This window comes from Bison bison, unplaced genomic scaffold, assembly GCF_000754665.1.
Source record: "Bison bison bison isolate TAMUID 2011002044 unplaced genomic scaffold, Bison_UMD1.0 scf7180017864440, whole genome shotgun sequence".
Lineage (NCBI taxonomy): Eukaryota > Metazoa > Chordata > Mammalia > Artiodactyla > Bovidae > Bison > Bison bison.
In genome coordinates, this window is record NW_011495002.1 from 142,151 (window position 1) to 155,596 (window position 13,446).

The window sequence follows — 13,446 nt, forward strand, 5'->3', positions numbered from 1 at the left end:
TGAACTGTGGTGTTGAAGAAGACTTTTGAGAGTCCCTTGGACTGCAAGGAGATCCAACTAGTCCATCCTAAAGGAAATCAATCCTGAATATTCATTGGAAGGATTGATGCTGAAGCTGAAACTCCAATACTTTGGCCACCTGATGCAAAGAACCGACTCATTGGAAAATACCCTGATGCTGGGAACGATTGAAGGCAGGAGAAGGGGACAACAGAGGATGAGATGGTTGGATGGTATCACTGACTCAATGGACATTAGTTTGAGTAGACTCTGGGAGTTGGTGATGGACAGGGAGGCCTGGCGTGCTGCAGTCCATGGGGTCACAAAGAGTCGGACACGACTGAGTAACTGAACTGAACTGACAGCAATCATCTTTTTTATAACCCCTCATTTGTGCCACTTATAAATCTTTGTGATCAGTGGTGTATCAGGTTTGTAAGATGTGAACAATGGTGATTTAAAATGTTTCTGAGACACTAAAAGCATTTTCACTATTTGCTAGTATACCAAAAAGTTTAATTGGTGCAGGCAAATGATCATTTTTCAAATGATAAAACAGTAAAATGTTTTATAAGCTCTTTTTCTGCAGGCCTCCCGGGATTTGCTGTAGGTATTTGCATAAATAGGTTACAAATGACATCACAGTGGACCGTGAGGAGCAAGGTGATGCTAACAGAGTGAATTTAAACCGCACTCAGCAGTACAGAGGAGTCCAACCTGAGCTGAAACACCGGTTGTGCTTCACAATCCTTCACAAAGCTCCCCATCTTGTGACTTTTTATATAATCTCCTTGGTGTCCTTCACCACATTTAATCCTTCTTCCCTCTCGAGTACTCGGGAACGCTCTATGTGGTCTTATTAAAACTGACTCCTGCACAAAATACTGGAAGAAACTTAATTGGCTTTCCAGGCAAGTGTGTTTACGAGCATAGTTGATGTGAATGCTTATGCTTATTAGCCTAAGTGAAGAAATAAATGAAGAAAGGTATTAACCGTGATCGTAAAACATTCCTGGAGCAGAGGCAAAGCATCACACCACAAATATGTCCTGGCTGTACCCGCATGACATGCGACGAGGAGCAACAGCACATAGCCCAGTGAAAAACAGTGTTTGGCTCACAAACCAAAGGGAGGGCTAGCCTCCCAAGCTCTGCAACCACCCAACATAAACTCAAAGTTGGAGACAATGAAGTTTGCCTGTAAATCCTGAGCCTTGGGAATCTGAATGGAGTTCTAAATCTAGAGAGGCACAAAGGAGCCACAGGAAGAATACACATGAGGCAAGTCCACATGGTGGTTTTACAATGTTAGTAATACTAAGAGCTGACAGAACTTTTCTAAAGCCTTGGATTAAATCCTTTAAGATATTGAAATTATACTATTAGGTCGTAATACTGTTGGCATTTTGTAATGAAAACTTTGAAATCTAGGGGATACGCTGGTTTTTAAGGGCTCATTTGAGGACTTTGGAGGAGATTATTCATTCATCATCTTGATCTGTTGGAGTTATTGCTAATAATTGAATTCTAACAGTGTCTAAAGAAAAGAAACCCAAATGTCCTTGTGATCCTCCATCCCATCCCGCTCAGGATACTGCCTTCCAGCCTTCTGGTTCTTTAATCACTGTATTTTTGTTTCTTCTCATGCAAATGAGAGGAGAGAGTAGGATTCAACTGGTCATTCCCATCTGGCTGTCAGTTTAATGGTTTTCCAGGCTGAAGAACTAAACCAGAAAAGCCTCAGGGTAGCAGTGCAGTCTGCTCTTGCCTTGAGAAGGTTCACTGTGTGTAAAGCTCATCACAGAATAAGGCTCCCGTTTAAGACAGGTAAGGACCTGTTTGTGGATTCACAGTGTCCTGCCCAAAGCTCATAGCTCATTCTAAAGCAGACCTTAAATTCTCTTCTATCCTTCACTGGAGGTATTTGTAGAGATGATACGCAGATATTGTATACAGCTGATGTTAGTCGATTAACCAGAATAACCAGAATGTATAAACTTCAGAAATTACTAGAACTCAACACTGAAAAAATATTAAGTGCAAACTACTAGATTTCCTCATGGTTTCATAACCTACTGATCTGTTTACTGCTTTCACTCAATCTGGAGGACCATATTGTGAATATAATTATACCTTTTGTTTTCCCTTAAAAGGCATTATTTTGATGTGTTGACTAGGCTACTGATGAGCAGTGATTAGTTATACAATGTAATTTTCAAAAATCATGTGTAATGTAACTGAAAGGGGAGGGGTCTGGCTGCTCAAAGCCAATAAAAAGTCAGGGTTGGTGGAAAGGAAAATTTGCTTTATTTTGGATGCTGGCAACTGAAGAGGAGGGTGAGGGTGGACTCCTGCCCAAAGACTGACTCCATCCCACTGACATTCAGTGGGCTAGAGCTTTTAATAAGCTGAGGGAGGGGGCTACATGCAGAAACAGCACAGTTAGCTCTGACAAGCACCTTGGTCACTGGTGGTCTGACCAGCATCATCTTGTTTTAAATACAGTTAATCTTTGGTTTCAAGGCTGGTTTGTTTCTATTTCTTGAGGCCAGTTCTCAAAAATTGACAGCTTATGTCATGGAGCCTCCAGGTGGGGCAGGGCTGGGCTCTGTGTGCACGCCTGGGGACCCCTGCGAGGAGATGGCCATGGGGGTCCTGGTCTTCAGGGTCTTCATCTCTCTGGCAGGTCCCAATGGAACTGTGGCTTCCTCAGGGGTGTGCCCTGGGAGAGCATATTTGCACTAAATTTGAGGAGTCCTGTGAGCTGCTGGGTGTGGGGTCCAGTCTTGGCAAAGTTTACCCCACTGTGGGTGCATTCGGTGGACAGCTGAACCCCAGCTCCTTCCACCTGGGATGGCCCTCTGGTTAGTTTTTTTATACAACCTGAAGTAACCAAGGAAGGTCCCACCAGGGAAACATGCATACTTGCAGGGTCCTCCACGGACGGCAAGGCCAGCAAAGCTGAGAGAGAGCTCCTTGAGGAGCCTTGACCTTGGGGAGCTTAGACCTTGAGGACCCTTGACCTTGACTTGCTGGTGTTATGTGAGGAGATCCTTGTTGGGACAGTGGCAAGTGTTACTGGTGCTTAAGTGAAGGTGTGGACATTGAACACTCTTGTGAGTTGAGGCTGTTGGCCACATCTGGGTTCCCCAGGCACACAGTTTGAGAACCACCATCTCAGAAGCAACACCTTCAAAGATGGAGGCAGAGAGCAAGATCTCAGAGAAGCAAAGGGTTTCTTGACATTCTTGATGGTTCTTTTTCATTTATGCTTAAAAGTTTGGTGACTGAGACAAGGCAGGAGACCCAGATTCAATCCCTGGGTTGGGAAGATCCCCTGGAGAAGGGAATGGCAACCCACTCCAGTATTCTTGCCTGGAGAATACCATGGATGGAGGAGCCTGGCGGGCTACAGTCCATGGTATAGTAAAGAATTGGACACAGCTGAATGACTAACACAAATGTCACGGCTACAGCCTGGTCATCATGTAGTTAACTTCACCATGTATCTGCAAGACAGCTCATGGGATATGGCTCAAAATATTATCTATAGCCCTTGAGAAGGAACTAAAAGTTCTTGACTATGCTTAGTGACTAAACTATTATTATCTGGTCTCCTTTGACGGGTTTCCTTTCTGCATGTTCTTACTTCTCTGATTTAACTTATTCTTTGGCTAAAGTTTTTCCATAGACAAAAAGCAGGCAGACGACATGGGGAACAAGGACCATAGGATCCTACTTCATTTCACTAATACTTGTAAGAGTACTGCTGCTACTGCTAAGTCACTTCAGTCGTGTCCGACTCTGCTCAATCCCATAGACGGCAGCCCACCAGGCTCCCCCATCCCTGGGATTCTCCAGGCAAGAACACTGGAGTGGGTTGCCATTTCCTTCTCCAATGCATGAAAGTGAAAATGAAAATGAATTCGCTCAGTCGTGTCCGACTTTTAGCGACCCCATGAACTGCAGCCTACCAGGCTCCTCCATCCATGGGATTTTCCAGGCAAGAGTACTGGAATGGGGTGCCATTGCCTTCTCCTGTAAGAGTACAGGATTAATGTAAAAGTGATCATGGACCTCACCAGGGCCTGACATAGGGGCAAAAATTGTGTTGCAGATTTGGAGGTGAGGGAAAATTGTGTCTTTAAGAGAAAATGGCTCATGTATTAATATAAATATTGAATTACTTTTGTGATCACTAAAGATTTTTGAGTTGTAAAAATGTTATAAACTACATTAGCAGGATGCATTAGCATATCTAATGTTTTAATAATGCCATACCATTGAACAAAAATTTATCATTGACAAAGACACTGTTGACACTGTATTTATCTAAATTGGAGAATCCTGCAAGCTATGTAATTGTAACATTTGTGGTTTGTCTCTTCATGCCTCTTAATGTTGAATTATTTACAAAATTTTCCATTGCAAACAAGCATTTAATACAAAGAAGTACTTCTCGCTCCAGCGACTTAGAAACACATGGTGTCCATCAGCCACTGTGCTGGAGTTGGCAGCAGTCAGAACAAGGTTTGCAGTTTTGCTTAGAAAGTAGCCCTTCTCAGCCTGTATTCTAGGCTGGGCTCTTAGTTAAAATAATAATAATTGTAAAATAATAATAATACAATTTTAAAAATAAATGGGGACACTGTAGTGTGGCTTCTACCTGCTAACCCATGACCCATGAATAGCTACCAGCTCCCTCATGGAATCCAGTGCTTCCTTCATAGTAGTTAGTGTGTTAATCGCTCAATCATGTCCAACTCTATGACCCCATGGACTGTAGCTCACCAGGCTCCTCTGTCCGTGGAATTCTCCAGGCAAGAATACTGGAGTGGGTTGCCATTCCCTTCAACCCCTCATCTTTATCTACTTTCCTGTATTTTTTTAAAAAACCTTATGGCCACACTACTTGGCATGTGGGATCTTAGTTCCATGGCCAATGATGGAACACCATGCCCCCTGTATTGGAAGAGCAAAGTCTTAACCACTGGACCACCAGGGAAGTCCCTACATCTTTATATGTATCACCCACACATGTCAGGTTATCCAACCATATGCTGAGATCATATAAAATTATGTGCCTGGATAACTGCTTAGTTTCCGTGTCTAGTCCTCTTATGTGCATGGACTAAGTTGCTTCAGTCATGTCCAACTCTGTGTGACCCCCTGGACTGTAGCCTGCCAGGTTCCTCTGTCCATGGCGTTCTCTAGGCAGGAATACTGGAATGGGTTGCTGTGCCCTCTTCCCTGAGTTCCATGAAATCAGGGACTGTGAGAATGTTTTCCCACCATCATCCTACCAGGGCACCAGAGTGCCTGACACACAGGAGGTGCAAAACAAATCCTTTTTTAAGTAAATCAATATTGATGCAGATGAAAAAAATGGGTATATCACCCTGAAATGCTACAAAATCCCCACTGTAGCTTTCTCTACATCCAAGGCAGTCAGCAACTCTCCCCACCAACCTGAAGTTTCAGTCAGTTGGTCCTCTCTGGTCTCCAATTCAGTAGAATAATGAGTGCCCTTCAGTGGGTAGGATCTAGCGGGTAGGGAGTGGAGGTGAAGTAGGAAGGGGCCTCACTGGCTCCTCCAGGTTTCAGTAATGTTCCTTGTTTAATTTTTAAAATTAATTAATTCAGTTTTTCCAGTAGTCATGTATGGATGTGAGTTGGACCATGAAGAAAGCTGAGTCGCTGAAGAATTGATGCTTTTGAACTGTGGTGTTGGAGAAGACTCTTGAGAGTCCCTTGGACTGCAAGGAGATCCAACCAGTCCATCCTAAAGGAAATCAGTCCTGAATATTCATTGGAAGGACGGATACTGAAGCTGAAACTCCAGTACTTTGGCCACCTGAAGAGAAGAACTAATTCATTGGAAAAGACCCTGATGCTGGGAAAGATTGAAGGCAGAAGAGAAGGGGAAGACAAAGGATGAGATGGTTGGATGGCATCACCAACTTCATGGACATGAGTTTGACTAAGCTCCGGGAGTTGGTGAAGGACAGGGAAGCCTGGTGTGCTGCAGTCCATGGGGTCACAAAGAGTTAGACACGACTGAGCGACTGGACTGAACTAAACTCAGCTGTTTCAGGCGTTAGTTGCAGCACGGGGGATCTTCCTTGCATCACACAGGGTCTTCCATTACAGACTCTCCAGTTGTGGTGCGCAGGCTAGTCACTGCATCGTGAGGGCTCTAGGAACTCGTCCTTCAGTAGTTGAGGCACCCGGGCTTAGCTGTCTTGAGGCAAGTGGGATCGTAGTTCCCCAACCAAGGATCAAACCCAAGAACTCTGCATTGCAAGATGGACTGTTAACCATCGGATCACTGGGGAAGTCTCCCTGCTGAATTACTTCCTAAAACTTTCCATTTGTTTTCATGGTGTTCTTTTCTACTTTGGGTCTCCAAAACTGATACATATATACCAATGGAGTATATCACAAAATTATATGTATTATACATTTTCAAGTTATTTGATTAAAAAATCCAATTTTTAAAGCTTATTTCTGGATACTCAATGGAACTCACCTCTTTGCTTATAAATAACAATTACAATTCAGACGTTCATTAATGGATTTTATTAATCTGCATTATTTCCACATTTTCATCATTTATTATTCAAAATAAAATGATGGTTTTACCACAATTCACACAAATCAACTGATATATTAATTCAGGCCAAAAGAAGCTGCTCAAATGAAAATAGTATTTTCCAAAATGGGTAGGTGTCACATGAACCACTCAGGTCTAATTCTCATTATAATTAAAATAAAATGATACTCATCACAGAGCAAGTCCTAGTGAGAGGGACCCACACTAGTCTCCTTGTAATCCCTCCTCCCTATAAAACATTTATCACCAGAAACCTGAAGTGATGCGTTTCTGAAGTTAAGCAATTCTAAGCTGCAATTCTACCTTAGCACTGACCACATCCTCAAGGTTATAGATGAAACAGTGTATAATCTATAGTCATGATTTAAAGTAAAAACATCTGAGAAGCCCCTTACATAGTATTTTCCTAATTAATAAAAGATCATGTGAATTTTTCACCAAGACTTTTATCCTTTTCCTAATTTTTCTTCCAGTCATTACATTTTTTCAAGTCAACTGGAACCTTTACCATTCGATCATATCTGTTTTTATTTTTCCACATTATCTTCTAACTTTTGTCCACACCAAATACATTTTAGTTATAATACTCAATATTTTGCTAACTTTATCTTTCACTTAACAGCCTGTGCTCACCATTTCTACATTATGAAATCTTCACTATTGTTTTTCATGGCTGTCTGCTGCTGTTGCTGCTGCTGCTAAGTCGCTTCAGTCGTGTCCAACTCTGTGCGACCCCATAGATGGCAGCCCACCAGGCTCCCCCATCCCTAGGATTCCAGGCAAGAACACTGGAGTGGGTCATGGCTGTCTAATATCCTCTAATTTCCTTAAGCATAGACTTATTTTTACCTTTGGGGGCATTTATTATTTTTATGCTATTAAATACATTTTTATATATCATTTTTTCAGTCTTTCAAATTGTTTCCTTGGTAGGTTTCTAGGAGAGAAAATAAGGGTCAAAGCATGTGAATGTATTTATGATTCCTTCTGTGCTTAGTTATTTAATCATTTTACAAAAAAGGATGGGTTGATTTCTATTGTTCAAGGAGTCTGAACGTATCACTTTTACAAAGACCTCATCACAATTCACTTTAGCTTTAATTTTTTTAATTATAACAAATGTAAGGTAAGTGTCGCTCTTTAGTAATTATCAGTGGAGTTGAACACTATTCCATATGTTTATTCTATAGGATTACATGCATTGTCTATTCATCTATTCACATTCTTAACCCACCATTCTATTTCCTTCCATTTTTCAGATCTGTTTAACTGGCAACTTCAGTCATGAAAAGAAATCTCTTACCTGACCTAAATGCAAAAGGCAACAGAAACAGAATTAGCACAAACTTGTCATGTTATCTTAGAGAACTGGGCTGTCACCAAAACCACATTAACAGAAGAATAATCCCTTCCAGGGAAATACTAATACCATCTATTTACCCTAGTCAGTCTTTGGCGTTGAAAGAAGAAAACATATTACTCTGGATTTGAGGGCCAAGCTTGAATAGAAAGTTATAAACCTTACTTCTAAATCACCAGATAGCTTTTCAAAACACACAGTGATTGGTCATTAACGGTGAAACAGACTAAATATAAGCAAGCATCCAGCGAAGGAGCAGGGAACCCCGATGCAATTCACACACCGTACAATCAACCTGATGTACACAACATCCATACGGAAGAACAGAGCTTGTGATACTCTGGATCCTGCATTTACTGGGTGAGGGACACGCCCCACATTACTTGACATCGCAGAGAAGGGCAACTCCACGCAGCACCCAGTGTTCGGGGGCCTGGGCTGTCCTGAGGTCTACAGCAGCGATGTAGTTCAAGTCTGTTCGGACCGGCTTCTTGTAGATGGGACAAGAGTATAACCGAGGATCTCTCACAGCTACAACAAAAACCATCAGAAATCTTGGTGAATTTCTCATTCATGCAGCCCCCAAGAGAGTGCAGAGCCAAATGTGTGCATCTGGAAGGTCACAGTGGGCGTGGCAGAATGAGGGAAATTCCTCCTGAGGTCAGGCAATCCCTAGATGTGAAGCAGATGCTATCAAGCTTTCCCAAGGCGGGTATGACAAGTTACCCAGATGGCCTCACATTTACCTCACCCACCTAGTGTCCCACAACCTTGACACTAACCCCAGTCCATGGGACATGGCCACCCGCTGCTTCCTTTCTCTCCTTTCCACCTGTCAATTCAACTTTGTGCCTCCACCTGCCCCCTGTACCTCCCCCCCAAAACCTTGTGCCTTCACACCCTCTTTGTTCTTCCCATGTGGTTTGCCTTTGGCAAAAGGTACCTGTCCCTTTTAGTCAGACACCCAGAACCTCTGGTACTTCACTATTATTACTGCAAAACCCCTTCTTCAATCCTTTTTGCCATAGTCCAAACCACATTGGGCTTCTCAGTCCATAAAGAATCTGCCTACAGTGCAGGAGACTTGGGCTTGACCCCTGGGTCAGGAAGATCCCCTGGAGAAGGAAATGGCTACCCACTCCAATATTCTTGCCTGGGATATCCCATGGATAGAGGAGCCTGGCGGGCTGCAGTCCATAGGGTTGCACAGAGTTGGACATGACGTAGCGACTAAACTACTACCAAACCATATTGCAAATCACAGGACAGAGGATGTTCCCCACCCCACCAGGTGTTGTGAGTTCTCTATGTGTGTGGAGAAATACAAATGGCAGGAAGCACAGAGCCACAGCACAGTTCAGCTCTCTGAGTCAATCTACTTTTCTGGAGTAGGTGAATAATACATGCAATCTCCACAATCACATCTGTCATGAGAGACAATCTCTGTATCCATCCTGTACGGGTCCTCTCTTAGGCATTCTCTCCAGCCCTGGAATCCCCATGCTGAGGATGGATGCAGATCTTTTGTGACTTCAAGCTTATACAGTTTGGAGAAGGGACTTCTTTTAAGAAAAAGAGTATAATTTGCAAATACCAAATTAAGTTTTGGAAAAAGCCTTTGTGTTGAGTAGCCCTGGAGTTTAAGCTTCAGCAGCTTCCTGTTAAATTCACTCTACCCATAATAGTTTATTTGCACATCTTGTAACATCCATCTTTGGAAGCAGTATATTATTCCTTTTTCTCTCCCAGACTATAAACTATTTCAGGACAGAAGTTATGTCTGCATTCCTCTGTGTACTTCTCTGGAAGGCCAATGTTATAAATGACCCTAATATAACTACTAAAATGAAAACACATTTAACTAAGAGGATAACTTTGGAGAAATAGTGTTATAAATATAGAACTTTCAAAATGCAATATTAATATATTAGTGATACTGAACTTATTTCCCAAAAACTAATGTCCTCAATAATTCAGCTTTTCCTAACATATCAAAAAATAAGGCAGCACCAGCAGTTAAAGTCTCATTTTTGGACCCAAGAAAACCTTCAACCTGCCGTGCCGTGTGTGTGTGTGTGTGTTCAATACCATCCAGCTCTTTGATATTCTATGGATTGTAGCCAACAAGGTTCCTCTGTCCACGGGATTTTTCAGACAAGAATACTGGAGTGGGTTGTCATTTCCTTCTGCAGGGGATCATCGCAACCAAGGGATAGAATCCATGTCTCCTGTGACTCCAACTGCAAATAGGAAGCCACCTGGAAGCCTCTCTACTATAAATTCAATTCATTTTATTGGAAGAAATTAAACATTTGCATATGATAGCACTTTACAAAAGTTTCAATAAAAGTAGTTTAAAAGCCACAATTCTTAATCAGGTGTGATTTTTTTTTTTTAACCAGGGTACTAAATCTAGAGACATATTTGGTTATCACAACTGGGAAGGTGCTACCAGCAACTGGTGGCTAGAGGCCAGGGACACTGCTAGCATCCTGTAATGCACAGGACAGTCCCTCACAACAAGATTTCTCTGTGCCAACAGTGTCAGCAAAACCAAAGTCGAGAAATTCTGTTCTAAAACAATGTCACAGATATTTTACAGTACTCTAAAATGAAGCATTTGCTTAATTCCATGAAATTAATTATTAGAAACCATCTAAGTTAATGCAATATCTAATTTTTAAGTCTAGTCACTATTTTAATCACCATGAGAATATCATAAGTAATAATAATAAGGCAAACATATGAAAATTCTAGCTGAGCTATTTCAAATCCTAAAAGATGATGCTATTCAAGTGCTGTGCTCAATATGTCAGCAAATTTGGAAAACTCAGCAGTGGCCACAGGACTGGAAAAGGTCAGTGTTCATTCCAATCCCAAAGAAGGGCAAAGTCAAAGAATGTTCAAACTACCACACAATTGGCGCTCATTTCACATGCTACTATGGTTATGCTAAAAATTCTTCAAGCTACACTTCAGCAGTATGGGAACTGAGAACTTTCAGATGTACAAGGTGGATTTAGAAAAGGCAGATGAACCAGAAATCAAACTGCCAACATATGCTGGATCACAGAAAAAGCAAGAGAATTCCCGAAAAACATCTAACTTTTGCTTCATTGACTATGCTATAGCCTTTGACTGTATGGATCACAACAAACTGTAGAAAATTCTTCAAGAGATGGGAATACCAGACCACCTTACCTGCTTCCTGATAAACCTGTATGCAGGACAAAAAGCAACAATTAGAACCAGATGGAACAATGGACTGGTTCAAAACTGGGAAAGCAGTACATCGAGGCTGTATATTGTCACCTTGCTTATTTAATTTATATGCAGAGTACATCATGCAAAAGGTTGGACTAGATGAATTACAAGCTACAATCAAGATTGCAGAGAGAAATATCAACAACCTCAGATATGCAGATGATACCACTCCAATGGCAGAAAGTGAAGAGGAACTAAAAGAGGAGAATGTGAAAGCTGGCTGGAAACTCAGCATTCAAAACACTAAGATCATGGCATCCAGTCCCATCACTTCATGGCAAACAAAAGGGAAAAAAGTTGAAACAGTGACAGATTTTCTTTTCTTGGGCTCCAAAATCATTGCAGATGGTAACTGCAGCCATGGAATTAAAAGATATTTGTTTCTTGGAAGGAAAGCTATAACAAAGTTAGGGTATTCAAAAGCACATATATCACTTTGCCGACAAGGATCCATATAGTCAAAGCTGTGGTTTTTCAAGTAGTCATGTACAGATGTGAGAGTTGGATCATAAAGAAGGCTCAGCACTGAAGAATTGATCCTTTTGAACTCTGGTGTTGGAGAAGACTCTTGACAGTCTCTTTAACAGCAGGGAGATCAAACTAGTCAGTCCTAAAGGAAATCAACCCTGAATATTCATGGAAGGATTGATGTTAAAGCTGAAGCTCCAATACTTCGGCCATCTGATGTGAAGAACTGACTCACTGGAAAAGACCCTGATGCTGGGAAAGACTGAAGGCAAAAGGAGAAGCGGGCAGCATAGAATGAGATGGTTAGATAGAATCACTGACTCAACAGACACAAATTTGAGCAAACTCTGAGAGATAATGGACAGAGGAGCATAGCATGCCACAGTCCATGAGATCGAAAAGAGTAGGACAGGGCTTAGCGACTAAACAACAACAACAAAATTAAAATTTCTGATTAAATAAGTGGATGACTCAATCTGAGGAGTGCAATTAATAATAACTACACTAACTGATGTATTTAAACCCTTTAATCCTTATATATGTTATATGTTCAAGGGTTTGAACATATAACAGATATTTAACTAATTGTTCTTCTTTATACACATTTCACTAATAATCATTTTGTAACTCTTGAAAAAAACCCTTAGAGTCTTATATTTGAAATAAATGATAAACATGATAATTGCACCTTGGGAAGTATTTGATTGTTTGGGTTTTAATCCCAAAAGAAAAACACAGTTCGGGGGGAAAAAAAATGGTGTTCTTTTCAATAAGCAGGTAAAAAAGGCAATTCTCTGAAATACTTATCCAATTTTATTTATTTTTAATTGTTTCAGAAAGGAAGGTATCCACGCCAAGTCACAGCATGTAACAACCTTCTGCAGCAGGATTAGAAACTACCAAAAATATAACTTCATTGTAAAAGCGCTGACAGATGCTTTATAAACAAGCACATAAACATCTGAAACTATTACTCCTGGTTAGACAAAAAAATTGAAGACAAAAATAAGCATGCTAGGTAGGTAGAACAAATCAGCTAAATATGCTTAAAACCTTGGGGCTCCAGAAAAACAAGCAGAGAGAAGAGGGTGTCTAAATTGGTGAGCTATATGCTTTGGGATGCTAAAGGTTTCAATAAAACACCTTGAAGAAATTTCATTTTCTAACTGTTATAACTTCTCTCTCTCTAGCCTACATTTTTCATGCAAATGTTAGTATATCATTATATCATATATTCTTTCCAATATGTAAAACAACCAAGATACCTAGAGATTCCTTATGTCACTCTTTTATTTAACCCCTCTTTTGCTTCAACAATATGTGAGCCATGAACTTCCAGATGTTCAAGCTGGTATTAGAAAAGGCAGAGGAACCAGAGATCAACTTGCCAACATCCATTGGATCATTTAAAAAGCAAGAGAGTTCCAGAAAAATATCTACTTATGCTTTATTGACTATGCCTAAGCCTTCGACTGTGTGGATCACCACAAACTGTGGAAAATCCTGAAAGAGATGGGAATACCTGACCTGCCTCTTGAGAAATCTGTATGCAGGTCAGGAAGCAACAGTTAGAACTGGACATGGAACAACAGACTGGTTCCAAATAGGAAAAGGAGTACATCAAGGCTGTATGTTGTCACCCTGCTTATTTAATTTATATGCAGAGTACATCATGAGAAACTCTGGGCTGGATGAAGCACAAGCTGGAATCAAGATTGCCAGGAGAAATATCAATAACCTC

General features: G+C 41.1%; 1 protein-coding gene across 1 annotated transcript in view; it reads right to left on the reverse strand.

Annotated features, from left to right (window-relative positions):
* Nucleotides 1–6,564: 6,564 nt before the first annotated feature.
* Nucleotides 6,565–13,446, reverse strand: part of DNAH5 (dynein, axonemal, heavy chain 5) — a 332,324-nt gene continuing 325,442 nt past the window's right edge. Inside the window, exon 80 of the mRNA XM_010858794.1 lies at nt 6,565–8,504. Within this exon, the coding sequence (XP_010857096.1) occupies nt 8,353–8,504 (152 nt within the window). The 3' untranslated portion in view covers nt 6,565–8,352. The remainder of the gene's footprint in view (nt 8,505–13,446) is intronic.